The sequence below is a fragment of the Bufo gargarizans genome, chromosome 3 (assembly GCF_014858855.1).
Source record: "Bufo gargarizans isolate SCDJY-AF-19 chromosome 3, ASM1485885v1, whole genome shotgun sequence".
NCBI classification, from domain to species: Eukaryota; Metazoa; Chordata; class Amphibia; order Anura; family Bufonidae; genus Bufo; species Bufo gargarizans.
In genome coordinates, this window is record NC_058082.1 from 510,397,196 (window position 1) to 510,423,841 (window position 26,646).

The window sequence follows — 26,646 nt, forward strand, 5'->3', positions numbered from 1 at the left end:
GGAAAAATCGCAGCACGTTCTATAGTCTGTGTTTTTCACACAGCTCTGGTTCCACAGAAGTGAATGCGGCTTCAGAGAATAACAGATTGCGTCTGGATGCAATGCCTTTTTCACCGATGGTTGCTAGGAGATGTAGATCGTTATTCTTCAGTTTTTTTTTTTCACGCGCGTGGAAAAAACTAAATCACTGAACACAATCGCAGACAAAATTGAATGAACTTATGTGCAAAACTATCCGTTTTTTCCTGAACAGATCCTGAGAGAATCGGTAACACTCGTGTGAAAGAGGCCGTATCCCCACACCCCATGCTCTAGCTCACGCAGCTTGGCCTGCACAACTCTATTTAGTACATAGGTCGCCGGACCACTTTGTAAAACAACCAACTTTACCTTTTGTGTCCCCCCCATTCCCTCATAGATTGTAAGCTCTTGCGTGCAGGGCCATCACTCCTAGTGTTCTATTTATTACCCTGTAGTTTTGTGATGTCTCTTGATGTGTGCATGAACCCTCTAAATTGTACAGTGACGCGGAATATGGTGGCGCTATATAAAAACATTATCTATATATATAAAAAAGGACGTATATACGGAATGTGTGTGTATGTATGTAAGATCTGTGATCACTCAAAAACGCAACCATCGATTTCAACGAAACTTGGTATACACATCTCTTGCTACCTGGAAAAAATCTTGTGTGGGTCTCAGATCTCTAGGACTCACCGTTCCTGGGATATTCCCCAAAAATGACCTGCCTTAGCCAATACAAGCCTGCAAGTCTTACACTTCATATCCCAGCTCTTATACACACGGTCACATGCCCCTTATCAGCCAATAGAAGCTCGCAGATCCTTAGTCTCCACATACACAGTTTTACTCCAGGTTTCCATAACAACCCAGCCATTTTCCTTCACTGCTGTAGGTCAGCTTTAGGCTAGGGCTACACGACGACAATAAGGCCTCTTTCACACTTGCGTTGTCCGGATCCGGCGTGTACTCCACTTGCCGGAATTACACGCCGGATCCGGAAAAACGCAAGTGTACTGAAAGCATTTGAAGACGGATCCGTCTTCAAAATGCTTTCAGTGTTACTATGGCACCCAGGACGCTATTAAAGTCCTGGGTGCCATAGTAGTAGTGGGGAGCGGGGGAGCGGCATACTTACCATCCGTGCGGCTCCCGGGGCGCTCCAGAATGACGTCAGAGCGCCCCATGCGCATGGATCATGTGATCCATGCGATCACGTCATCCATGCGCCTGGGGCGCCCTGACGTCACTCTGGAGCGCCCCGGGAGCCGCACGGATGGTAAGTATGCTGCTCCCCGCTTCCCACTACAGTTTACCATGGCTGCCAGGACTTTAGCGTCCCGGCAGCCATGGTAACCATTGAGAAAAAGCTAAACGTCGCATCCGGCAATGCGCCGAAACGACGTTTAGCTTAAGGCCGGATCCGGATCAATGCCTTTCAATGGGCATTCATTCCGGATCCGGCCTTGCGGCAAGTGTTCCGGATTTTTGGCCGGAGCAAAAAGCGCAGCATGCTGCGCTATTTGCTGCGGCCAAAAAACGTTCCGTTCCGGAACTGAAGACATCCTGATGCATCCTGAAGGACGGACTGTCCATTCAGAATGCATTAGGAAAATCCTGATCAGTATTCTTCCGGCATAGAGCCCCGACGACGGAACTGTATGCCGGAAGACTATAACGCAGGTGTGAAAGGGCCCTAAGTCGCACGACACATAGGGCACAACTACACTGCTACATGTGTCGCACCAAGATGGATTTTTCTGCGACTGTCGCGTCGCAGCATGTCACATGTCGCAGTGCAGCACCATAGCCTATCATTATAAAAATTGTTGAAACAAAATGTTGCGCGACACATGTCGTCGTGTAGCACTAGCATTAAAGGAGCAGGGCACTGTGGAGGTCACTGTTAAAGGGGCGGGCACTGTGGAGGTCACTGTTAAGGGGGCAAGCCGCTGTGGAGGTCACTTTAAAGGGGGCAGGGCCACTATTAAAGGGGCAACTGCTGTGGAGGTCACTGTTAAGGCAGCAGGGAACTGTAGAGGTCACTGTTATGGGGGATACTGTCGATATCTTTTAACGACACACACAAACATTAAATGAAATTGATGAAATATAACCGTGCAAAGCCGGGTCCTTCTGCTAGTTATTATAAAAAATAAAAATAAAAAACTGTAAAAACATTTTTCTATGCATCATCATATTCAAGTGAATGGGTCCGCATCCGTGAATCCGCACACGGCTGGTGTCTGCATATTGCGGACCCACTGTTTGCAGGCCGCAATACATCCACGGCCGTGTGGATGAGGCCTAAGTGTTAATAGTGGCACATAGCAGTATTAGGGCTAGTTCACACAGTGGCCTTCGCTAAAATCCACCGTGTATTAGGGGCACAACCCCACATTGCTGACACTCTGCTTGAAACGGCTGACATCTGTGCTGTGATGGCAGCCGTTTAACCCCTTCCATGCCGTGGTTCGTAGGGACCACTATATGGAAGGGGTTAACAGGGAGGGAGCTCCCTCTCCCATCAGGGGCTGCTGTGCTGTTTCAGCCCCCGATTCTTGACGGGATCACAGAGGAAGGGGGCCCCCCTCCATCCCCATCACCCGCTGCTCTGTTGTGGCAGCGGGTGATGGTTACCATGGCAACCGGACGCCTTCACAGGCTTCCGGCTTGCCATGGTAAGGCTTAGTCTGATCAGACTTCTGCCTAATGCAGAAGTCTGATCAGACTAAGTGTAAAGTGAAAATACAGTATAGTACACTATATATATATTGTATTATACAGACATCAGATCCACTGGATCGTCAAGAACCAAGTGGGTCTGGGTCAAAAAAATATAAAACACATTTATCACAGATTAAAAATTAAAAAAATAAAATGCACTACACATGTTTGATATCAGCGCGTCCGTAATGACCTGATCTATGAAATGGTCATGTTAATTTCCCCGCACGGTGAATGCCATAAAAAAATTATATGATGAAATTGAAATTTTGCCCACCTTACTTCCCAAAAAAGGTAACAAAAGTTATAAAAAAAAAAGTTGGATGTACGCCAAAATGGTACCAATCAAATCGGCACCTCATCCCGCAAAAAAAGAGCCCCTACATGAGACAATCACCCAAAAAGTAAAAAAAAATATGGCTCTAAGACTATGGAGACACTAAAATGTGATTTTTTTGTTTTCTAAAATGCTGTTATTGTGTTAAAGTAAAATAAATAAAAAAACTATACATATTAGGTATCGCCACGTCCGTAAGAATCTTCTCTTTAAAAATATCACATAACCTAACCCCTCAGGTAAATACCGTAAAAAAAAATTAATAAAAACAGTCTCAAAAAAGCCATTTTTGTCACCTCACAACACAAAAAGTATAATAGCAAGCAATCAAAAAGTTATATGCCTCCCAAAATAGTACCAATCAAACCGCCATCTCATGCCGCAAAAAATGAGCCCCTATATAGGACAATCACCCCAAAAAATAAAAAGAATATGGCTCTCAGACTATGGAGATATTAAAACATGATTTATTTTTTCTTTCAAAAATGATATTGTGTAAAACCTAAATAAAAAAAAGTATACATATTATCCATATTAGGTATCGCCGTGTCCGTAAAAACCTGCTCTATAAAAAGGTGAACACAGCAAAAATATATATATAAATACGGTGTCAACAGCCAGTTTTGTCACCTTACATCACAAAAAGTGTAATAGCAAGTGACCAAAATGTCATATGCACCCCAAGATAATGCCAATCAAACCGACATCTCATCCCGCAAAAAATGAGCTAATTTTTTGCTAATTTTCCATTTTGATCCATTTTTCCAGTAACAAAGCAAGGGTTAACAGTCAAACAAAACTCAATATTTATTGCCCCGATTCTGTAGTTTGCAGAATCACCCCATATGTGGTCGTAAACTGCTGTATGGCCAAACGGCAGGGCACCGAAGGAAGGGAACGCCATATGGTTTTTGGAAGGCAGATTTTGCTGGACTGGTTTTTTGACATCATGTCCCATTTGAAGCCCCCCTGATGCACCCCTAGAGTAGAAATTCCCAAAAAGTGACTCATGCTCCGATGCGCTCCCTTGCCCTGCGCTAAATCTAAAAAGAATGGCTTTGCCCTACGCGATTTAGCGCAGGGCAAAGGAGAGCATCAGAGCATGAATTGCTCCGATGCTCCTGTCAGGGGGGCTGCCGGGGTGAATCAACCCCTTTAAGGTGAAAATGAGCCTGGTCCTTAACGGGTTAAACAGGGGCACAATACATCTTACAATAAACGAACCGAGGCGGTGGGGGCAATACACTACTGGTACGCCACGGATTTTCTTCAATTCAGTAGCAGCGAATCATATGATAATATAGGAATAAGCGGCGCCAGGATTGTTCTGCCGTTATAAACTAAGGGACTATGGAATTATAAAGGAGTCCACCTGATGGAGTAACATTTCCTACTATACCAGATGTCAGGGGTTGTGTCTGCTCCATTTCTTACCCTGCAGTTATTACTACATAATGGTCTCAGTACTGTCAGACCAGAACAAGCAGTCTGGACCCAGATCTAGCACTAATGACATGAGAAGGGGACCCGCAGCCACAGGACGCACATGTAACAGGGACACAAGGGTCACGGTGCCCCATTCGGGTCACCGGCTCTGCAGTCTATTCACTGACAGCCATGCCGAGTACACGTGGAGATCTCCTCATAAACCTAGGGCAGCTCTGTAGCTTCCTTTCATTTCTCACCTTGAACATGACAGCGGAGGGGAGGTCAGGCTGCAGAAGGAAACCAGGCCGCGAAGCCCTTAGCAACCGCTAGACCCCTAGCAACGCGTATGTGCGCTGCGACGGCGTCTCGGGTGGGACAAACCTTGTAAAACGTCAAGGTTTCTCGTCTAATTTGACCAGAAGAAAACATTTCTCGCAACCTAATACGAGTTTATTTAAACAGCCGTCCGTTATGAGGGGAACATGCTATCAACGCCATAGTCTGGGATACATTTAGGAAGCGGAAGCCAAAAGCTTGACGCAGGATGCGCCATCTTTATGTAGGGAGAACTAGGATGTGACGTAGAATCTCATGGTTGTTATGGTGACGGTAGACGCCGCGATTCTGGGGAGTAGGGAGTAGGTATGTGAACAGTGCTCCATCACATGACACATAGGACTTCTGTGACCGCAGCTCTTCTCTTCTTCCATCACAGATCATACACAGAGGGTTTCCTGGACATCCTGCCATGTCCATCACATCCATCTCTATCAGTCTGCCTGACAGCACTTCCGTAGAGTCACTGCCACCAAGGAAAGATCAAGCAGAAGTGACACACAAGTAAGTGTCCAGAGCTTCAGAAATCAGGGGGTTGTGTAAAATAAATGTCAAAAATGACTCGCCCTTTAGGCTAGGGCTACACGACGACATGTGGCGCACGACACATAGGGCACAACTACACAGCAACATGTGTCGCGCAACATTTTTATAATGAGTCTATGTAGTCGCACTGCGACATGCTGCAACTGCGATACGACAGTCGCAGTAAAATCCATTTTGGATGTTTTTTTTTGCGACTGTCGTGTCGTAGTCGCAGCATGTCGCAGTGCGACACCATAGACTATCATTATAAAAATTGTTGCGCGACATTACTGCGACAATTGTCGTCGCCCTAGCCTAATACTGACGCCCTATCCTCAGTATAGGTCATCAGTATCTGATCTGTGGGAGTCCAGCACCCAGGACCCCCCGCCAATCATCTGTTTGGAAAAACAGGGACGCTCACAGTAACACCACGGCCTTTTCTCACCTTTCCATAGGCCGAGTGTTCATCGGTCATGAGACTGAAGCGCAGATCAGCCCCATTGAAGTGAATTGTTGGCGACTATGCACAGGTTCTACATAGATGGAGGACTAGCCCAGGGGCGGACACAGACAGCAGAGGGTCCCTGTGAAAAGAATGTGCCTGGGCCCCCTCCCCTCCAAGCCAAGTTCTCAACATAACCTATAACGTCCTAACATTACTTATAGCAATACAAAACATACAGGTTAAGGCCTCATGCACACGACCGTTGTTGTGTTGTGTTCCGTTCCACAAAATGGGGTTCCGTTGTTCCATGATCCGTTTTTGATTCCGTGTGTCTTCCTTTATTTTTGGAGGACCACCAGACATAAAGGAAGGTAAAAAAAAGTCTAAGACAGGTTTGCCATGCAAATGATAGGAATAAAACAGACACGGATGACAATCTTGTGTGCCTCCGCGTTTTTTTGCAGCCCCATTGACTTGAATGGGTTCGCAAACCGTTTTCCGCTGAAATAATGGGACAGGTTATTTTTTTTGACGGACTGGAACCACGGATCACGGACGCAGATGGCAAACGGTGCACTATCTGCATTTCCACTGGCTCCATAGAAATGAATGGGTCCACACCTGAAATGCTAAAATCGGCGGAACGGACGCGGAAGCAAACAACGGTCGTGTGCATGAGGCCTAAGGCTACTTTCACACCTGCAGCACTACGCTCCGGCCACCTGATCCGGCAAAGAATGCATGGAATTGGCCGGACACAAACTCAGGCATGCAGCGGTTTGTGTCCCGCTGATTCTCTGCATTTTTGCCGGATTGTGGCTGATCTCTGCCAGACCCCTTTATATTTAATGGGGCCGGCGGACATTCTGTCTGCATTCAGCAGTGCTGGAGCATTTCGGCAGGCTGTTCTCTGCTGGAACAGCCTGCCAGAATCATTAACTCAGATGTGAATGTCGCCTAATACAGGTCCACATACCTCGTACATCCAGGGACGTCTTCTTTGATGTAGATGTTCTAGGGCTGCAGCTAACGATTATTTGAATAATCGATTAGTTGCCGATTAATTTCTACGATTAATCGATTAATCGGGAAAAACGACAAAATTACAAAACAGAGAGGTTTATATGATCTTACTTGAAAAATTATGTTCAAAGGTCATATTAAAACAAATTGTGGACGACACTATTATGGGGGATCTGTGGACGACACTATTATGGGGGATCTGTGGACGACACTTATGGGGGATCTGTGGACGACACTATTATGGGGGATCTGTGGACGACACTATTATGGGGGATCTGTGGACGACACTATTATGGGGGATCTGTGGACGACACTATTATGGGGGATCTGTGGACGACACTATTATGGGGGATCTGTGGACGACACTATTATGGGGGATCTGTGGACGACACTATTATGGGGGATCTGTGGACGACACTATTATGGGGGATCTGTGGACGACACTATTATGGCGGATCTGTGGACGGCGTAGTTATGGAGAGGGGGATCTGTGGACGGCGTAGTTATGGAGAGGGGGATCTGTGGACGGCGTAGTTATGGAGAGGGGGATATGTGCACTGTTATGGGCATAACAGTGCACAGATCCCTTTCCTCATAACAGTGCACAGGCCCCCCTTCCCATAGCAGTGCCATACACAGACCCCCCTCCCCATAGCAGTGCCATAGACAGAGCCTCCCCCCTCCCCATAGCAGTGCTATACACAGACCCCCCTTCCCATAGCAGTGCCATAGACAGATCCCCCCTCCCCCTAACAGCCCCGGCCCCGATGCTTGCATCTTTATTTTACCTTTTTACAATGACGCTCCCGCTCCTGTAACAGCCAGGCAGAGCGGACGGCGGCGTAACGTCACTCAATCACGTGACGCGCCTGCTCCGCCCACTTAAGGAATGAAGGAGGCGGAGCAGGCGTGTCACGTGAGTGAGTGACGTTACGCCGCCGTCCGCTCTGCCTGGCTGTTACAGGAGCGGGAGCGTCATTGTAAAAAGGTAAAATAAAGATGCAGCGACCGCCCGCCCGCCCGAATAGCAACGAATCGGTGATTATTCGATAACTGGATTCGTCGACAACGAATCCAGTTATCGAATATAATCGATTACATCGATTAATCGTTGCAGCCCTAAGATGTTCTCTGTCCTCATCTTCTCCTTTCAGACCACACCGCCATGATTATTTTTTTCAGTCATCTCTTCTCTCTGCAGGGTTTGACAGACAGACATCTTAGTTCCCTAGTTTTCCATCATCCTCCCAACTAATCAACACCCTTCTAATATTGTGCCTGCTGTGTTCCATATACAAGTTACACACAGATAGTTCCCCTTCAATAATTATCGGCACACAGTGTCCTAAAAAATAACCGCGCCCAGGAGACAGTGTCCCTGACACTAATAGTGTGAACATAATGTTCCACAAAAATAATTGTGCTAAGCTGATACCGTGCCAGGGTGCCCCCACAGTAACAGTGCTCCCTAAAATCCCACCAATAGAAATAATTATCTACCAGACAACACGTAGTAGTAATAGTGCCCCTACAGTAATAATTACCCCACTGTGTCCCAGAAGTAATAATGCTCCTATAGTGCTCATACTAGTATTCAAGTTCCTCATAGTCCCTCAACTGTAATAAAGCCCACCATAATGCCCCCGGTAGTAATAATTCTCTTTATAACTCTTTGTGCAACAGTAAAAAAATGCCCCTTTAAAATGTGCGCCAGTACATAAAAGTGCCCTGTTGTGTGGCAGTATAAAAAATACCTCCTCTTAGTGCCCCCTGTAGAGCCAATGTTCCCATAGTGCCCTCCTAATGTGTTCCAATGCCCCCTACTGTGTGCCCAAAAAACTCTCTTAGTGCCCCCAGTTGAGCCAAAGTCCCCATAATGCCCTAAAATTTGCACCAGTATAAAATACTCCTATATCATGCACCAAAAGTGCACCCCCTTGTCCCTATGGTGACTGACAATGTGCCAGTATAAAATGCCCCCATAATGTGTGCCACTATAATGCCCCTATATAATGACCCCAATAGTGTTCCTTTCCCCCATTCTCCTTAGTGGCCCCCATGTGTGCCAGTATATGAGATAGGGTCCCCAAAGTGCTCCTCCCCCTCCATATTGCCCCCCATATCTGTCAGTATATTAGATATGTGCCCCCATAGTGTTCTTTCCCCTATATAGTGCCCCCCATGTGTGCCAGTATATAAGATAGGGCCCCCATAGTGTTCCTCCCCTCTATAGTGCCCCCCATGTGTGCCAGTATATAAGATAGGGCCCCCCATAGTGTTCCTTCCCCTCTATAGTGCCCCTCATGTGTGCCAGTATATAAAATAGTGCCCCCCATAGTGCCCCCATGTGTGCCAGTATATAAAATAGGGCCCCAATAGTACTCCCCCCTCCATGGTGCCCCCCATGTATGTCAGTATTTAAAATAGGGCCCCCATAGTGCTCCTCCTCCTCCATAGTGCCCCTCATGTGTGCCAGTACATAAGATAGTGCCCCAGTAGATGCCCCCATGAGTGCCAGATAGGGCCCCTAGCAAAGTGTGAATAAAAAGATAAATAAACACATATACTTATTACTTACCTCCTTACTGCTTTCAGTGATGCGATGCAGGCCTTTTCCGGCTTGTGTCCCACGCTGTACGGCTCAGACAGCGCGATGATGTCATTGCGCCGCCTCTTCCGGCCTCTGATAGGCTATAGACACTAGGCCTGCAACCTATGAGAAGACTGGGGAAGGAAGACACCTCTCCCCTGCCCCGCCGCAGCATCCATCTGTATCGCCATCCTAAGGACAGGGATACAGATGTATAGAGAAGAACGCTTCCACACTAGAAGCGCTCATCTCCCCCTGCCGCCGGTAAGAAGGGGCCCCCTCCTGCTCTGGGCCCCTGTGCAACAACCCGGCTGCACCTGTGGTATATCGGCCCCTGGACTAGCCCTCAAACTCTTTTCTTCTGGGGGGCCCAGCGAACCCCAGTCTGACGCTGTGCATTGTGCTTTATTTGTATTCTTCAGGATTGATATTGGCGTTGCTGCTATTCGAATTCAAAGAGCATGGAGGTGCCACCGCAACAAACAGATTTTTAGACTCCTCAAACATGCAGCCAGGGCGGCGGTAAGTATACACCTACGTTTTAATATTGTTATTACTGTAGAATTATCGTTGAGCGAATCGAAGTTAACGAGGTGGAATCCAATCTGAATTTCAGAAAAATGCGATTTGCCACGGATCTGAATTTCTTGGCGCTTTGTGGTAACAAATCAATTTTTCCTGAAATGGCAGTAAAAAAAGAAAAAACATAATCACCTCATGCATTTGATCGTGGCCATCTTGATTGAAGAAAACTTGCCTATTCTCTTGCGCGCTGATGTGTGACATCATCGCCATGGGGCGGGTGTGGTGACGTCATCAGTGATAGGCTGAATGTGACGATCAGCATTGAGGGGTTAAATGACGGGGGGGGGGGCAGCGCAATCATCGTTCAACATCATTGCGCCCACTCCATACACCGGAATGTGATTCGTTAGGAAGCAATTCAAAACTAATCGAATTTCTTGTCGAAGTTGGGCGGGGCAGCCGAATCAAATTTTTGAAAACTTCGCTCATCACGATGTAGAATAATAGCAATAATGACGATGTAATAAAGCCATTATATAAAGGCCTCATGCACACGACCGTTGTTCCGTTTTCCGAGATTTTCTGCGGACCCATTGACTTTCAATGGGTCCGTGGAAAACTCGGCTAATGCACCGTTTGTCATCCGCGTCCGTGATCCGTGTTTCAAGTCCGTGAAAAAAATACGACCTGTCCTATTTTTTTTCACGGACAACGGTTTGCGGGCCCATTCAAGTCAATGGGTCCGTGAAAAAACACTGATGCACACAAGATTGTCGTCCGCGTCCGTTTTTTTCCTATCATTTGCATGGCAAACTAAACATAGATTTTTTTACTTTCCTTCATGTTTGGAGAGCCTCCAAAAATAAAGGAAGACACACGGAAACAAAAACGGACACGGATCACGGAACAACGGAACCCTTTTTTGCGAAACCGCAAAAAAATACTGTCGTGTGCATGAGGCCTAAGTGCAATACATTCCTATGATATCCTACCATATGTAAAGGGCTAAGTAATGGCCTGTTCTCAGGATAGGCCATCACTTGCTGATCGGCAGCGGTCGGACATCCCACACCCTTACCCTGGGTTCACACCTGAGCGTTTTACAGCGCGTTCAAACGCGCTGTAAAACGCTCAAGACATGAAATCCAATGCTTCCCTATGGGAATGGTTCACACCTGGGCGTTTTACAGCGCGTACGAACGCGCTGTAAAACGCCCGACGCTCAAACAAGTACTTGAGCTTCTTTGGGGCGTTTTGACGCGCGTTTGTGGCCATAGGACACTGCAGTCAATGACACAAACGCGCGTCAAACGCGCGTTCACTATTACAAAAACGCGCGTCAGAAACGCGCGTCAAAAACGCGCGTTTGACGCGCGTTTGGGAAACGCTCAGGTGTGAACCCAGGGTTACTGATCAGCTGTTTTAGTTGAAGCTTTGGTCATGAAAGTATACAGCCAACTCTGTGGTGGAGGGAGCTTGTGACTACAGTCCTGCAGTGACGAGCTCTGACCACTACAAAGTTGATGGAGCTGTGCATATCTGATGCTGGAGCTAGACCTAAACAGCGGAGCAGCGGGGGTGAGGGATGTTGGACCCCCCCGACCATCAGCTAGTGATGGCTTATCCTGAAGATAGGCCAGCACTGAGTAAAAGCTGGACAACCCCTTTTTTTTCTGGCGCCGCAGACCGGAAGATCGGCGGCGCGCACCGGAGATGCGGAGAGCATATTTTGTGCTCTCCGCATCCATTCCGTCCCCATAGAGAATAAATGGGTCCGCACCCGTTCCGCAATTTGGGGAATGGATGCTGACCCATTATTACGGACTTGTGAATGGACCCTAATGGTATGTGAAAAACAGGCTACTTTCACATATGTGTTGTGTTTCAGATCCGGCACATGGTCTTAAAACTGCAACACAACACTTCAGTTTTGTCCCCATTCATTGTCAATTATATTATATCGGCGGGATCCAACACCTGGCATCCCAGCCAATCAGCTGCTTGAGGAGGCCGCAGCACTTCAGCGCAGCGCTGTCCATTGGGTAGTGGCTCTGTTTGGTATTGTAGCGAAGTCCCATTCACTCTAGCAAGGTCTCCACCATTGACTTAAATCTGCAACAACCTTTTGAATGAACTGTCTTACAGGAAACCTTTGCAACATATGAAATCCTCAAGAAAGTCAGTCCCCTGGAAGCTGAATTACTAAAAGATCCTGGGATGCAGTGTAAAATAAGATTCCGGTAAGATTTGTTATAGGCAACTGTATGAGAAACACCAAAGGCCTAACACTTGGTAATCTCTTCTGCTGGGAAGCTGAGGATATGATTGACGTCCTCCAGGATCTAGCGGGTTAGTGGATCCCTTTCCTTTAGTTTTCGCTGTGCTGTAGTTTGTGAGCGCCCCATCCTGGTGCTAGAGGTGGGACATTCATCTATGGCGTATCCTGTGGGGTTGTACGGAAAGAGCGCACACAATGAGCTCATTCCATACATGGTGGGTGCTGGCTGTATAATACACAGGCACCCACTGGCAGTGATTGAGATCGATGATTCCGGCGATCCAAGTAATTTCACCACTCAGCTGCTGTTGTCAATAGGGGAGGTTCCCTCTGTCCTCTGATCGCATCTGCCATAGCCAAATCGCAGGACTCTGAACAGTTGCCGAAACAGCCTGGGGCCTTGTGAAGCTTCCCAGACCTGTCATGGATAATTGCCTGAAAATCCGTGCCCAGCAGGCAGCCTGTCAGAATCCCATGGACTGCAGTAGTATTCTATCGCAGTCTATGGGACAAGCAATGAGAAAATCGCATGTTCAAGTCCCCTAAGGGAACTTAAAGGGAACCTGTCACCGGGATTTGGGGTATAGAGCTGAGGACATGGGTTGCTAGATGGCCGCTAGCACATCTGCAATATCCAGTCCCCATAGCTCTGTGTGCTTTTATTGTGGAAAAAAAACTATTTGATACATATGCAAATTAACCTGAGATGAGTCCTGTACATGAGATGAGTCAGGGACAGGACTCATCTCAGGGTAATTTCCATATGTATCAAATCGTCTTTTTTCCACAATAAAAGCACACAGAGCTATGGGGACTGGGTATTGCGGATGTGCTAGTGGCCGCCCAGCAACCCATGTCCTCAGCTCTTTACCCAAAATACCGGTGACGGGTTCCCTTTAAGATTACAGTGTAAAATACCCTTGACTCATTTCTTCAGATACTTGCAGCTTAGACATGCTCTAGATCAGGCATGGCCAACCTGCGGCTCTCCAGCTGTTGTAAAACTACAACTCCCACCATTCCCTGCTGTAGGCTGATAGCTGTAGACTGTCCGGGCATGATAGGAGTTGTAGTTTTGCAACATCTGGAGAGCCTCAGGTTGGCCATCCCTGCTCTAGATACACAATCCAGAACATCTTCCCTGTAATTTACTTCTAACCAGCTGCTCAGTAAGGTCGTTGGGACGGGACCAGTGAAGGGTGCCATCTCAACTGTCTATAAGTTGTTACATCAAGAATTCCTGTAAAATTACAGTGGGAAAAAGATCTGGGAGCTATAGAGGATACCCAATGGGAGGAGACACTAGCTATGACCCCATCCCTTTCCCTCAGTGAAGCAGCAAGTTTGTCGCAGTTACTAATGATTCATAGGGTATATAAGACCCCATTATTTCTATGTAAGATTGGTTATAGGGGGGGGACTCCTCTTGTCCGAAGTGCGGGGAGGAGGGGGTTGACTTAATCCACATGCTATGGAACTGCAGTGCCTTGAATAGATATTGGGGAGATATTATAGACCTACTCAGTACAGTATTTGGTACAAACTTCTCTCCTAACCCTAAATTGTGCCTACTTGGCATTTTTGATTCTGAGAATTTTCAAACCCCTATTATTACCGGAATCAATAGAATGTTATATCAGGCACGTAAAACACTGGCAGCAAAATGGATTCAGCCGCTTCCTCCTCGCATAACGGACTTTATTGCATAGTATTGAATAGTATAATAGGTTTGGAAACGGGGATATATCTTAAGCGAAATTGCATTTCGAAATTTGAGGCTATTTGGGGCTTGTGGGTCGATAGATCTGGAGTATGTAGTCCCTGGCTTGCTCTTACTAGAGGTGTGGGAAGTGTTATACAGTGAGAGTGTAGGAGTTTATGTCTGGGGGATGTCCTGGGGGTTATGCAGTTGATACGCTAGAAATGCCTCAATGCCCCTTCTTATTCCAGTACTTACACCATATATGTACGATCGGTACTCCTGTATCTTTGCTATAATTGTCTACACGATATACACTGTCTGCCAGTTTATCTCGAGTGGGGTGGGTGGGGGGTTGGTTTGGGGATATAATGTTTATACCTTGGAATTGACTGTATGTGTACAACTTGCAAATTGGCAATTTTGTGAACAATTTTTGAAAATTATAATAAAAAAATATATGATTTAAAAAAAGATTACAGTGTAAAAAGAAAAAAAGGTTTAGAGGATAACTGTCAGATTTTCACTCAAAATTCAATTTTCATATATGTTGTTGCTGCTGTGGTGATAATCCATAATCACTAATTATTGTGTTCACATACCACTTGTTTAATAGGATTCTATCCATAGCAACCGCTCCTTACAATACTTCTTTCTTATCTTCTCAAGATGGCCGCCGATGCCCTTAACCTGAGGCTAAGACCTCCCTCCCTAACTACCCAGAATTCATTTGGCTCATCTAGGGAACGCGCAGCCTCACCCCTACCAATCGACTTTCTCCAGACTTAAACACGCCCTCTTCCTCCTGAGTAGTTGATCGCGAATATTCTAATCTCAAATTTTTATCGCGAGTATTGTAATTGCAAATTTATATCGCGATTATCGGCACTATCCCGTTCCGACGGGAGCGCACACGCAGCGTTCAGGACTGCCCACTACTATGTCCCCCGTCTTCTGTATGTAGAAGATAGAAGACGGAGGACACCTAGCAACGCTGTTTTATGCCTGGGGGAGGAAAGAACATGCTGCAATTACTAGGTAATTCAATACCAATACAAAAGTAATAACTAGGGAACTAAGATAAACTTAGTTAAACCCAATTACATAAAAAAAAAATATATATATATAACAGTTACCCTTTAAAAAAAACAATGAAAAAATGCCAAAATATGAAAACCCCTCTTTCCTGATTTTACAAATAAAAATAAATAAATAAACACGGCAAGCATTGCTGCACCCAAAAATATTAAAATATCAAAATATTTTTCCTGTGTGGTGAACGCCGTAATGGAAAAAATTGAAGCTCACAATTTTCAAAAAATGGAAAAAAAGAGTTATACGTACTCAAAATGGTACCAATAAAAATACAACTTGTCCTTCAAAAAACAAGCACTGACACACCCCTTTTTTTTCCATTTACTGTTCGTTTTTTGCGTTCCATATATGGAACCATTGATTTCAATGCATCAGCAAAAAAAAAACTAAGGTACTCCGTATGCCTTCCGTTTACATATTTTCATTCCGTTCAAAGATAGAACATGTCCTATTATTGTCCGCATAACAGACAAGGATAGTACTGTTCTATCAGGGGCCAGCTGTTCCGTTCCGCAAAAAACAGAATGCACACGGATGTTAGGGGTGGGCGATATGGCCTAAAATCTATATTGCGATATAATTTTAGGCATGTGCGATATGCGATATATTGTTTTCTATATTGGGGGGCGTGTTTAAACTTTTTTTTTTTTTTTTCACTTTTTATTTAATAACTATTAGCCTCCTTAAGGGCTAGAATGTAGAACCCTTGTCATAGTCACCCTAATAGAGCTCTATTAGGGTAAATAGGACTTTACACTCTCCCTGCTGAAGTGCTTTGTGCACACAACAGCAGGGAGCTGAGTCCCCTCCCCTAAACGGTGCCATCCACAGATCCCCCTCCCCTAAACGGTGCCATCCACAGATCCCCCTCCCCTAAATGGTGCCATCCACAGATCCCCCTCCCCTAAACGGTGCCATCCAGATTCCCCTCCCCTAAACGGTGCCATCCACAGATCCCCCTCCCCTAAACGGTGCCATCCACAGATCCCCCCCTCCCCTAAACGGTGCCATCCACAGATCCCCCCCCTCCCCTAAACGGTGCCATCCACAGATCCCCCCCCTCCCCTAAACGGTGCCATCCACAGATCCCCCCCCTCCCCTAAACGGTGCCATCCACAGATCCCCCCCCCTCCCCTAAACGGTGCCATCCACAGATCCCCCTCCCCTAAACAGTGCCATCCACAGATCCCCCTCCCCTAAACGGTGCCATCCACAGATCCCCCTCCCTAAATGGTGCCATCCACAGATCCCCCCCCTCCCCTAAACGGTGCCATCCACAGATCCCCCCCTCCCCTAAACGGTGCCATCCACAGATCCCCCCTTCCCTAAACGGTGCCATCCACAGATCCCCCCCTTCCCTAAACGGTGCCATCCACAGATCCCCCTCCCCTAAACGGTGCCATCCACAGATCCCCCTCCCCTAAACGGTGCCATCCACAGATCCCCCTCCTCCCCTAAACGGTGCCATCCACAGATCCCCCTCCCCTAAACGGTGCCATCCACAGATCCCCCTCCCCTAAATGGTGCCATCCACAGATCCCCCTCCCCTAAACGGTGCCATCCACAGATCCCCCCTCCCCTAAATGGTGCCATCCACAGATCCCCCCCTCCTCTAAACGGTGCCATCCACAGATCCCGCCCCTCCCCTAAACGGTGCCATCCACAGATCCCCCTCTCCTAAACGGTGCCATCCACAGATCCCCCCTCCCCTAAACGGTGCCATCCACAGATCCCCCCCTCCCCTAAACGGTGCCATCCACAGATCCCTCCCCCTCCCCTAAACGGTGCCATTCACAGATCCCTCCCCTCCCCTAAACAATGCCATCCACAGATCCCCCCCTCCCCTAAACGGTGCCATCCACAGATCCCCCTCCCCTAAACGGTGCCATCCACAGATCCCCCCCCCCCCCCGACGCTCACAGGAATACATTTAAAAACTAATCAGTAACTTTAACTTTATTAATTGGTGATCTCTTTATACCTTACTAGGTCTTAGCTCAGGTAACAGCAGGCAGTGCGGGGGGCGGCGCTCACTCACTGATGTCACGTGCCTGCGCCGCCTAGTGGGAGGAGCAGGCGCGTGACGTCAGTGAGTGAGCGCCGCCCCCCGCACTGCCTGCTGTTACCGGAGCTAAGACCTAGTAAGGTTTAAAGAGATCACCAATTAATAAAGTTACTTATTAGTTTTTAAATGTTCTACTGTCAGCGGCGTGGCCCTGTATATTCTAATATACCATCGGATTTGAGTTTTCACGCGCTCACTGAGATCGTGAAAACTCAATGATTTACTGTCAGTCCCTCCTCCTCTGTTCTCATTGGTGGTCAGCGGCAGCCGCGCACAGTGGGGGGGGAGGGACTCCCTCCTTCTCCACTGTGCCGGCTCAGGAGAAGATGGTGCGCGCAGAGAGCGCGATCATATCGCGATCCGGCGATATGCTCAAAATCCATATCGTGGCACAAATTTATATTGCATATCGCCTATATCGCCCACCCCTAACGGACGTCATCCGTATTTTTTGCGGATCCGTTTTTTGCGGACCTCAAAATACTGAAAAATACATACGGTTGTGTGCAAAAGGCGTTATGGGTATTAGAAAATGGAGATACAAATAAAATTTTGTTTAAAAAAGTTTAGTTTTTTTGAAAGAAGTTAAGCATGACGTTTAACTATAACTGTAACTAAAACTATACAAGTTTGATATTGCCGTAATCGTACCAACCCACAGAATAAGAGTGTCTTGTCATTTTTGGCATACAGTGGACACTGTAATCTAAAATCCCCCCCAAAAATTTTTTGTTTTCAGTTTCACTCCAGAAAGAATGTTTTTCCTGTTGCCCAATACAAGATATGGAAAATTTAATGGTGCCAATAAAAATACAACTTGTCCCCAAAAAATAAGCCTTTATATTGCTATGTGAAAGAAAAATGTAAAAAGGTGTGGCTTTTGGAAGGAAGAAAGGAAAAAACTAAATAAAAAAAACTAAAACTGACCCGACCTTTAAGGGGTTAATTAGTGCATGCAAATATTTACTTCTGAATAGCAAAATATTAGGTTTCCATCATCATCATGAGATATAAACTGATCCACTGTCCCAGGAATAAACTCTGTACAGTGAAACTTAGCATTTTTCTCTTTTGCAGATTTGCAGGCTATGAATTTCCACCATTCATTGTTTTTAAGATTTTCCACAATTCTGGGGGCCATGGAAACCGGTATATCACTGGAAAGAGAATAATTATCCCTTCAAGTGAGGTAAAGAGTATGTGGATAGATATGACACACAGATTAGGTAGATAGATGCTTGTTAATTGGGTGATTGGCGGCACATTTGTCAGGAACGACCATTCATAGGAACGGTGGTACTGAAGACGGACAGAGAGAGAGATGGATAGGTACTGTAGACACACAGACTGGATGGATAGATAGATAGATACTGTAGTACACATGGGTTAGATAGATAGATAGATAGATAGATAGATACTGTAGACAGATAGATGCTGTAGACACACAGACTGGATGGATAGATAGATATGGATAGATAGATACTGTAGACACATGGGTTAGATAGATAGATAGATAGATAGATACTGTAGACAGATAGATGCTGTAGACACACAGACTGGATAGATAGATAGATACTGTAGTCAGACAGATTAGGCTACTTTCACATTTGCGGCACTATAATGGTGTCCGGTGGAGATCCAGTGGCAACCTAGCAAATATGCAGAGAATCGGCCGGACAGAAACTGGACGATTCCCAACATTCTATGCCGAAACAGCCTGTCGGAAAGCTGTACCACATATGTAAAAAGAATTGTGATAGACAGATAATGTAAACAGATATATTACATACACTGAACAAAAATATAAACGCAACACTTTCGGTTTTGCTCCCATTTTGCATGAGCTGAACTCAAACTGAAACATTTTCTACATACACAAAAGACCCATTACTCTCAAATATTGTTCACAAATCTGTCTAAATCTGTGTTAGAGAGCACTTCTCCGAGATAATCCATCCCACCTCACAGGTGTGGCATAAGCATGAATATTGCACAGGTGTGCCTTAGGCTATTTTCACACTTGCGGCAGGACGGATCCGACAGGCTGTTCACCATGTCGGATCCGCCCTGCCGCTATTTCGCCTTGCCGCCGCTCCTTCCCCATTGACTATAATGGGGACGGGGGCGGAGCTCTGGCGCAGCACAGTGGTGCACGGCGAAAGCCACCGGACTAAAAAGTCCTGCATGTCCGACTTTTTAGTCCGGCGGCTTTCGCCGTGCTGCGCCGGAGCTCCGTCCCCATTATAGTCAATGGGGACGGAGTGGCGGTCCGGCAGCACGGTGAAATAGCGGAAGGACAAATCCGACATGGTGAACAGCCTGTCGGATCCATCCTGCCGCAAGTGTGAAAGTACCCTTAGACTGCCCACAATAAAAGACCACTCTGAAATGTGCACAGTTTTGCCTTACTGGGGGGCCAACATTTGCCTCACGCAGTGCAACATCTCCGTCGCATAGAGTTGATCAGGTTGTTGATTGTGGCCTGTGGAATGTTGGTCCACTCCTCTTCAATAGATGTGCGAAGTTGCAGAATATTGGCAGGAACTGGAACACACTGTCGTATACACTGATCCAGAGTATCCCAAACATGCTCAATGGGTGACATGTCTGGTGAGTATGCTGGCCATGCAAGAACTGGGATGTTTTCAGCTTCCAGGAATTGTGTACAGATCCTTGCAATATGGGGCCGTGCATTATAATGCTGCAACATGAGGTGAAGGTCGTGGATGAATGGCACAACAATGGGCCTCACGATCTCGTCAAGGTATCTCTGTGCATTCAAAATGACATCAATAAAATGCACCTGTGTTCATTGTCCATAACATATGCCTGCCCATACCATAACCCCACCGCCACCATGGGCCACTTGATCCACAACGTTGACGTCAGCAAACTGCTCACCCACACGTGCTGTCTGCCATCTGCCCTGAACAGTAAAAACCAGGACTCATCCCTGAACAGAACGCCTCTCCAACATGCCAGACGCCATCGAATGTGAGCATTTGCCCACTCAAGTCGGTTATGATGGCGAACTGCAGTCAGGTCCAGACCCCGATGAGGATGACGAGCATGCAGTTCAGCTTCCCTGAGATGGGTTCTGACAGTTTGTGCTGAAATTCTTTGGTTATGCAAACCTTTTGTTTCTGTAGCTGTCCGGATGGCTGGTCTCAGACGTTCATGGAAGTGACCGTGCTGGATGTGGAGTTCCTAGGCTGGTGTGGTTACACGTGGTCTGTGGTTGTGAGGCCGGTTGGATGTACTGCCAAATTCTCTGAAACACCTTTGGAGATGGCTTATGGTAGATAAATGAACATTCATTGCACGGGCAACAGCTCTGATAGACATTCCTGCAGTCAGCATGACAATTGCACGCTCCCGCAAACGTTGCAACATCTGTGGCATTGTGCTGTGTGATCAAACTGCACATTTCAGAGTGGCCTTTTATTGTGGGCAGTCTAAGGCACGCCTGTGCAATATTCATGCTGTCTAATCAGCACCTTGATATGCCACACCTGTGAGGTGGGGTGGATTATCTCGGCAAAGGAGAAGTGCTCACTAACACAGATTTAGACAGATTTCTGAACAATATTTGAGAGAAATTGGTCTTTTGTGTATGTAGAAAATGTTTCAGATCTTTTTAGTTCAGCTCATGGAAAATGGGAGCAAAACCGAAAGTGTTGCATTTATATTTTTGTTCAGTGTAGATGTGTAGTAGACAGACAGATAGATGGGATAGATAGATAGAAAGTGCTGCCTCATTTTTTGGAGATTTTCATCAGTGGATGTGTATGCCTGTCGCAGGCACAGTGAGGAAGACAGCAGCAGAAGCGCGTCCTTTACTCACTGCGCCTGCGCCGAATACTAAACAGAACAGCGCAGGCGCGAGATTTACAGGACACTGAGGAGAACTCGAAAGTCAATTAACTGAACCTGGGCGTGTCAAAGAGTGCGTAGACCGAGCCTCTAGGTGCTGAAGCAACGCCCTAATAGCACCTAGAAGCTCATTACCATATTTTAAAAGTCTTTATTTTAAGAGAACGGCGGCAGGCAGTGAGTTATAAAGCACACACGTTCACATGTTATTACATTTTTTTTCAGTAAGAGAAATGAAAGAAAAATGGCGAATCGGCCATTTTGACCCTTTTTCCATTACGCCATTCACCGTATTGGAAAAATATTTTTATACTTTAATAGTACAGGCGTTTTCGGACGCGGTGATGCCCATAATGTTTATATTTTTGGTTATTTATTTATGTATTATTATTTTTTTTATTCTATGGAAAGGGGGGTGATTTAAAGGGAACCTGTCATCAACTTTATGCTGCCCATACTAACGGCAGAATTAACTAGAGACAGGTGAGTTGATTTCAGCGGTCTGTCATTTATAAGCAAAAAAAATGCGACGTTTCGACCGTAAAGGTCTTTCTCAAAGCAAGGTTGCTTGAGAAAGACCTTTACGGTCGAAACGTCACATTTTTTTTGCTGGTGAAATAAATTCCACTGAATTGAAGACAGGAGAGTGCTGCGGTTTCTTCTATACGACGCATCCAAGGGGGAACTTCTGACTGGCTCCCAACACGGCTGGCACCACCACAAGATAAGACTTCCATTTTTCGTTGTGCTGCTATACGCATTTTTTCCTGTCATTTATAAGTTAAAAGTAAGTGGTTGCCGAGAACGAACATCACAATCATTGCAGACTGGGCCTGGAAAAGAGTCCCGGCCACCTGAGAAGAGTCCTGGTTAGTCATGAATTCCTGCTCTCCTGCCCACCTGCTGATGGCTGACAGTCTTCTACCGTAGTTTTCTCTCTTTCTCTCTAGGAGAGAACTTCCAATCATCAGCAGATGAGCAGGAGATTAGGAATAACCAGGACTCTTCTCAGGTAGTATGCGAAAAGAAAAGAGATTTTGAAGACGGGGTATTCTGCACGAATTGTACAGAAACAGGGGAGTGGGGGTAAAGGAGATGTGACTCTTTTCCAGGCCTGTACTGCAATGATTAAGATGCTGGTTCTCGGCAACCATTTACTTTTAGCTCATGAGTGACACACCTGCTGAAATTATCATTCCTGTCACTATTTTATGCTGCCCTCAGCGAGGTCAGCGAAAAGTTGATGACAGGTTCCATTTAAACTTTATATTTATCTTTTTATATATTTCAAAAAAAAATTTTTTACTTTTTTTATGATTTTGTAGCTCGTGTTTGAGGCTATAAAACTATTTATTTTATTTTATTCTGTGCCATTATGTTTATTTATATCCATATTGGTGCAGAATTGCTCATTTCTTATGTTGGCCTGCCACCTTTTGGCCAAAATAAGTATTGCAGCTTCAATGCAATGGGCCTCTTCAGAAAGACCCAGTGAATTTAAATCAATTACCAGCATCCTCATTGACCACAGAGGATGCCGGTAAGAAGCTTAATCACGGCATCTAAAGGCTTTAATGACCACGATCAGCATTATTGGCGGTCGCGGTCATTAGTTGCGGGTCTCTGCTATTTGAAACAGTGGAGACCCGCCGGCCATGCCGCTGGCAGCAAAGGGGTTAAGGTCAGAAATTGGCCATTCTAAAACACAAATGATGATGTCATGATTTTTTTAAAATCAATTATGCTTTGTATTTTGTAGGCTGCCACCGATGCTTGCAAATTGATGGGACACCGTGTGTATTATGAGCAAATGATTTGTGATCAGCTTGAATATGAGAAATACAGAATAACAGATGTTGTGGATGTGGCAACCTTTAAAGATTACATGCAAGTAAGAGACATAAAACTGTGAACTTGAGAGTAAGAGTATGGCGACATGTGTCGACTATTTAAAGGAGTTATTTTTTTTGTGCTTTGTATGTTTCTAACTAATCACATGTAAGGGGTTTACATTTCACTTCCTTCATCTGCAGTGGCTTCTTTCTCAGATTTCACTGAGGGTCACATGACCTGTGAGGTCAGCTTCTCTCCCTGCTCTGATCATGTCTGTGTCTGTGCAGGAGTTGTCACTGTGCTGGGCACACATAAATTCATGAGAAAAACCTCACAGATTGTTGTTACTGCAGATAAACAAAGGGCCAGAAGAGAACCAGGGAAATGAGGAAATAGAAATTATTTGCCTTAAACTTGCCTAGCTTATGTATATATATTGCTGACCATTAGATTTACAAGTGCTGTATTTTTTTTATTTATTTTTACATAACTTTGCCAACCCCTTTAAGAACTGCGATTTGGCTTTAAAAAAACACAGCCAAGTCACTTGTCACATGCAACGTCCATTAACCCCTTCCTGACATCCACCGATGTCAGGTCATTAAAGAAGGAGCCCACTGTGGAGCGGGCGCCATAGCTGCCAAGTGCCTGCTGTTTCACACAGAAGACACCTGGGGCTAATGTCTGCGATTGGCGATAACCCCTCAGATGCCGTGGTCAAATGTGAGCACGGCATCTGAGCACTGAATAAATCGGGGGAACTGTTTGTTGTCTGTGGAAGGCTGTAGGCTCTGGTGGCTATCACAGTTGGCAGCACTACATAGGAATATCCAGAATTATCTGTTTAATAATGCATTAAATCCCTTTACTGAATAGAAATGGCAATCAGATGATTAGGTCCCCTCCTTTACATATGAATACAACTCAGTTTTTGTTCCTGGTGAACATCCAAACAAAAAGACAAAGTTCTGTAGCATAACTATAGATCAGTCAAATGGTAGCCATGTAAGCAGTCTATACGGGCAAATTGTGGTGACAGACTCCCTTTAATACAAGGCACTCACTAATGTATTGTTATTCTCCATTTTGGCTCCTTTGCTGGCTAGACTAATTTTTCAATTACATTGTACACTTCTCGTTTCCATTATTACGACCACCCTTCAATCCAGCATCGGTGGCTGTGCTTGCACACTGTAGGAAAAAGTGCCGGGCTATGTGCGCTCCTATGGTCCCGACTACCAGTGCTTTTTTCTATAGTGTGCAAGCATGGCCACAGATTCTGGATTGCATGGTGGTCGTAACCATGGAACGAGAAGTGTATAATGTGATGGAAAAATGAGTCTAGCCAGCAAAGGCGGTAATATGGATAATCACGGTCCAACATTTAGGAAAACTTTGCTTCTAAACAAATCCGAATTTCCTTGCGCTTCATGGGAACTGATTGGTTTTCCTAAAATGGCAGCTGCACGTGTTAAAACACCCATATCGCCGTGTAAGCCAATCTGCAGGTAGCCACAGCTAGGCAGTGCCCTAAAAATGTTGACCTGCGCGGTCGCTACATTTTCCTGTCATGTGATGAGATTCTCATTCACTAGGGACAGTGATGCTGAAAACTGATAACAGAGAGTACAAGCATAGAGCAGGGAGACTGTAGGGAGAGCGCAGAAGATTGCTGATCTGCAGACTGCCATGTACATAAGTGTGCAGTGCACCAAGAGTCATCATCGCTGAAATCATCCTAGCTTATCCATTCTGCTGCAGAGTTACTGAGCGTCCGGATTACAGGCATGCAGGTGTAATACATCGCCAGTGTGCAGTGGATCAAAAATCATCCTAGCTAATCCGTATACCCGATTTATAGCAATTTGTAATGAATCGAATTTCAAAACTTAGCTCATCTGTAATTAAAACACATGCAAAATTATACAAATGTGGTATCGCTGTAATTGTACTGACCCAGGAGAATGATGGTAACAAGTAAATTTTACCACGTAGGTGGTAGGTAGTTATTTTTTTACAAATTCTACCCCATTTGGAATTTTTTTCCAGCTTCCCACTACATTGTATGCAATAATAAAATTGAGCCAAATGGTTAAAGTCAAAGGAGGAAAAGTCCAGTGCGACTTGCGGCACAACGTCCAACATGTCTGGATTTTTTGCATCTATCACGTTGCAGCATGTCGCCTGTCACATTGCAACACCATTGAAAAACATTACATAAAATCCCGTATGACACATCGCCGTGTAGCTGAAACCCATCAGTACATACATATCTTAATATGTGTATAGGATATAATATATAGTGACCCATACAAAAATACTCACGGTTCAGCTCAAAAGGTACCCTCTGCAACTAGAGGACTTAAAGGTTCAGTTTCAAACGTCTAAGGCCCATTGCAGACGAGCGTGTCCAGATGCGTCCCGGTGCATTGCGGCAAACCCGCGCGAGTAGGTACACAATTACAGTCAGTTTTGACTGCGATTGCGTTCCGTTGTTCAGTTCTTATCGCGCCGGTGCAATGCGTTTTGCACGCGCGTGATAAAAAACTGAATGTGGTACCCAGACCCGAATTTCTTCACAGAAGTTCAGGTTTGGATTCAAGGTTGTGTAGATTGTATTATTTTCCCTTATAACATGGTTATAAGGGAAAATAATAGCATTCTGAATACAGAATGCATAGTACAATAGGGCTGGAGGGGTTAAAAAAAAAAAAATCCACTTGTTCGCGCAGCCGGCATCTCTTCTGTCTTCATCTGTGATGGATCATGTGATGGACCATGTGATGAGCGCAGTGACGTCATCAAAGGTCCTATTCCTCAAAGAACAAGACAGAAGATATGCCGGCTGCGCGAACAAGTGGATTAAGGTGAGTTAAATTATTTTAGATTTTTTTTAACCCCTCCAGCCCTGTATTCAGAATGCTATTATTTTCCCTTATAACCATGTTATAAGGTAAAATAATAATGATCAGGTCCCCATCCCGATTGTCTCCTAGCAACCTTGCTTGAAAATCGCACCACATCCGCACTTGCTTGCTGATTTTCACTGCAGCCCTATTCACTTCTATGGGGCCTGCAGTTGCGTGGTAAACGTACAAAGAGGAGCATGCTGCGATTTTTCACGCAACGCACAAGTGATGCGTGAAAATCACCGCTCATGTGCACAGCCCCATAGAAATGAATGGGTCCGGATTCAGTGCGGGTGCAATGCGTTCAACTCACGCATTACACCCGCGCGAAAAACTTGCCCGTGTGAAAGGGGCCTAAGCGTTCTTTACAGCTTTGCTCACACATCGCAGGTTTTGCAGTTCTTTTTACAGACAATGAGGTGTGGATTTTAAATGTTTTTTTTTTATTTTTCAAATGTGTCCTCGCAAACAAGTTTTTAATATACTGTACCTTCCCTAATGAATTCCTAATGAATTCTAAGATCTCTGCTTTTAGTCGCTCCATGGAAACCTTCTTTAATTACTGCTGTGCCTAGGCCATGTGACTGATGAACATGACGTCAGCGGGGGTCCGGGAGTCTGACCCCCCACTGATCAGATAGTGAGGACCTATTCTGAGGACAACACTTTAGGGTACGGCTAAATAAAAAGGTTATGGGTACATGGTGACATTTGTTGTGCGACATAAATGTCACACAACATTTCATACAATGTATTTCAATGATGTCGCAATGTGACATGCCGCGACTCGACTTTCGTAAAAAATCTGACTTGGATTTTTTGCGATTGTCGCGTTGCAGTTGCAGCATGTCACATTGCAATACCATTAAAATACATCATAAGTAATGTCGACATGTAGCCAAACCCTTAAAGAGATCTCATCCACATACTG

General features: G+C 45.6%; 2 protein-coding genes across 4 annotated transcripts in view; one reads left to right on the forward strand and one right to left on the reverse strand.

The window, feature by feature from the left end:
* The window catches only part of APOO (apolipoprotein O), a 115,213-nt gene extending 110,324 nt beyond the window's left edge, over nucleotides 1-4,889 (reverse strand). The window contains exon 1 of the mRNA XM_044283955.1: nucleotides 4,774-4,889. Coding sequence (XP_044139890.1) covers nucleotides 4,774-4,782 — 9 coding nt within the window. The 5' untranslated portion in view covers nucleotides 4,783-4,889. The remainder of the gene's footprint in view (nucleotides 1-4,773) is intronic.
* Nucleotides 4,890-4,978: 89 nt separating this feature from the next.
* Nucleotides 4,979-26,646, forward strand: part of C3HXorf58 (chromosome 3 CXorf58 homolog) — a 29,967-nt gene continuing 8,299 nt past the window's right edge. The window contains exons 1-6 of one of the 3 annotated variants that reach the window (XM_044283951.1): nucleotides 4,979-5,158; nucleotides 5,232-5,356; nucleotides 9,861-9,960; nucleotides 12,109-12,203; nucleotides 18,178-18,289; nucleotides 22,733-22,864. In XM_044283951.1, coding sequence (XP_044139886.1) covers nucleotides 5,265-5,356; nucleotides 9,861-9,960; nucleotides 12,109-12,203; nucleotides 18,178-18,289; nucleotides 22,733-22,864 — 531 coding nt within the window. In that variant the 5' untranslated portion in view covers nucleotides 4,979-5,158; nucleotides 5,232-5,264. Of the gene's footprint in view, nucleotides 5,159-5,229; nucleotides 5,357-5,835; nucleotides 5,911-9,860; nucleotides 9,961-12,108; nucleotides 12,204-18,177; nucleotides 18,290-22,732; nucleotides 22,865-26,646 lie in introns of those variants that run through there. The other 2 variants (XM_044283952.1, XM_044283954.1) reach the window with 2 other exon arrangements.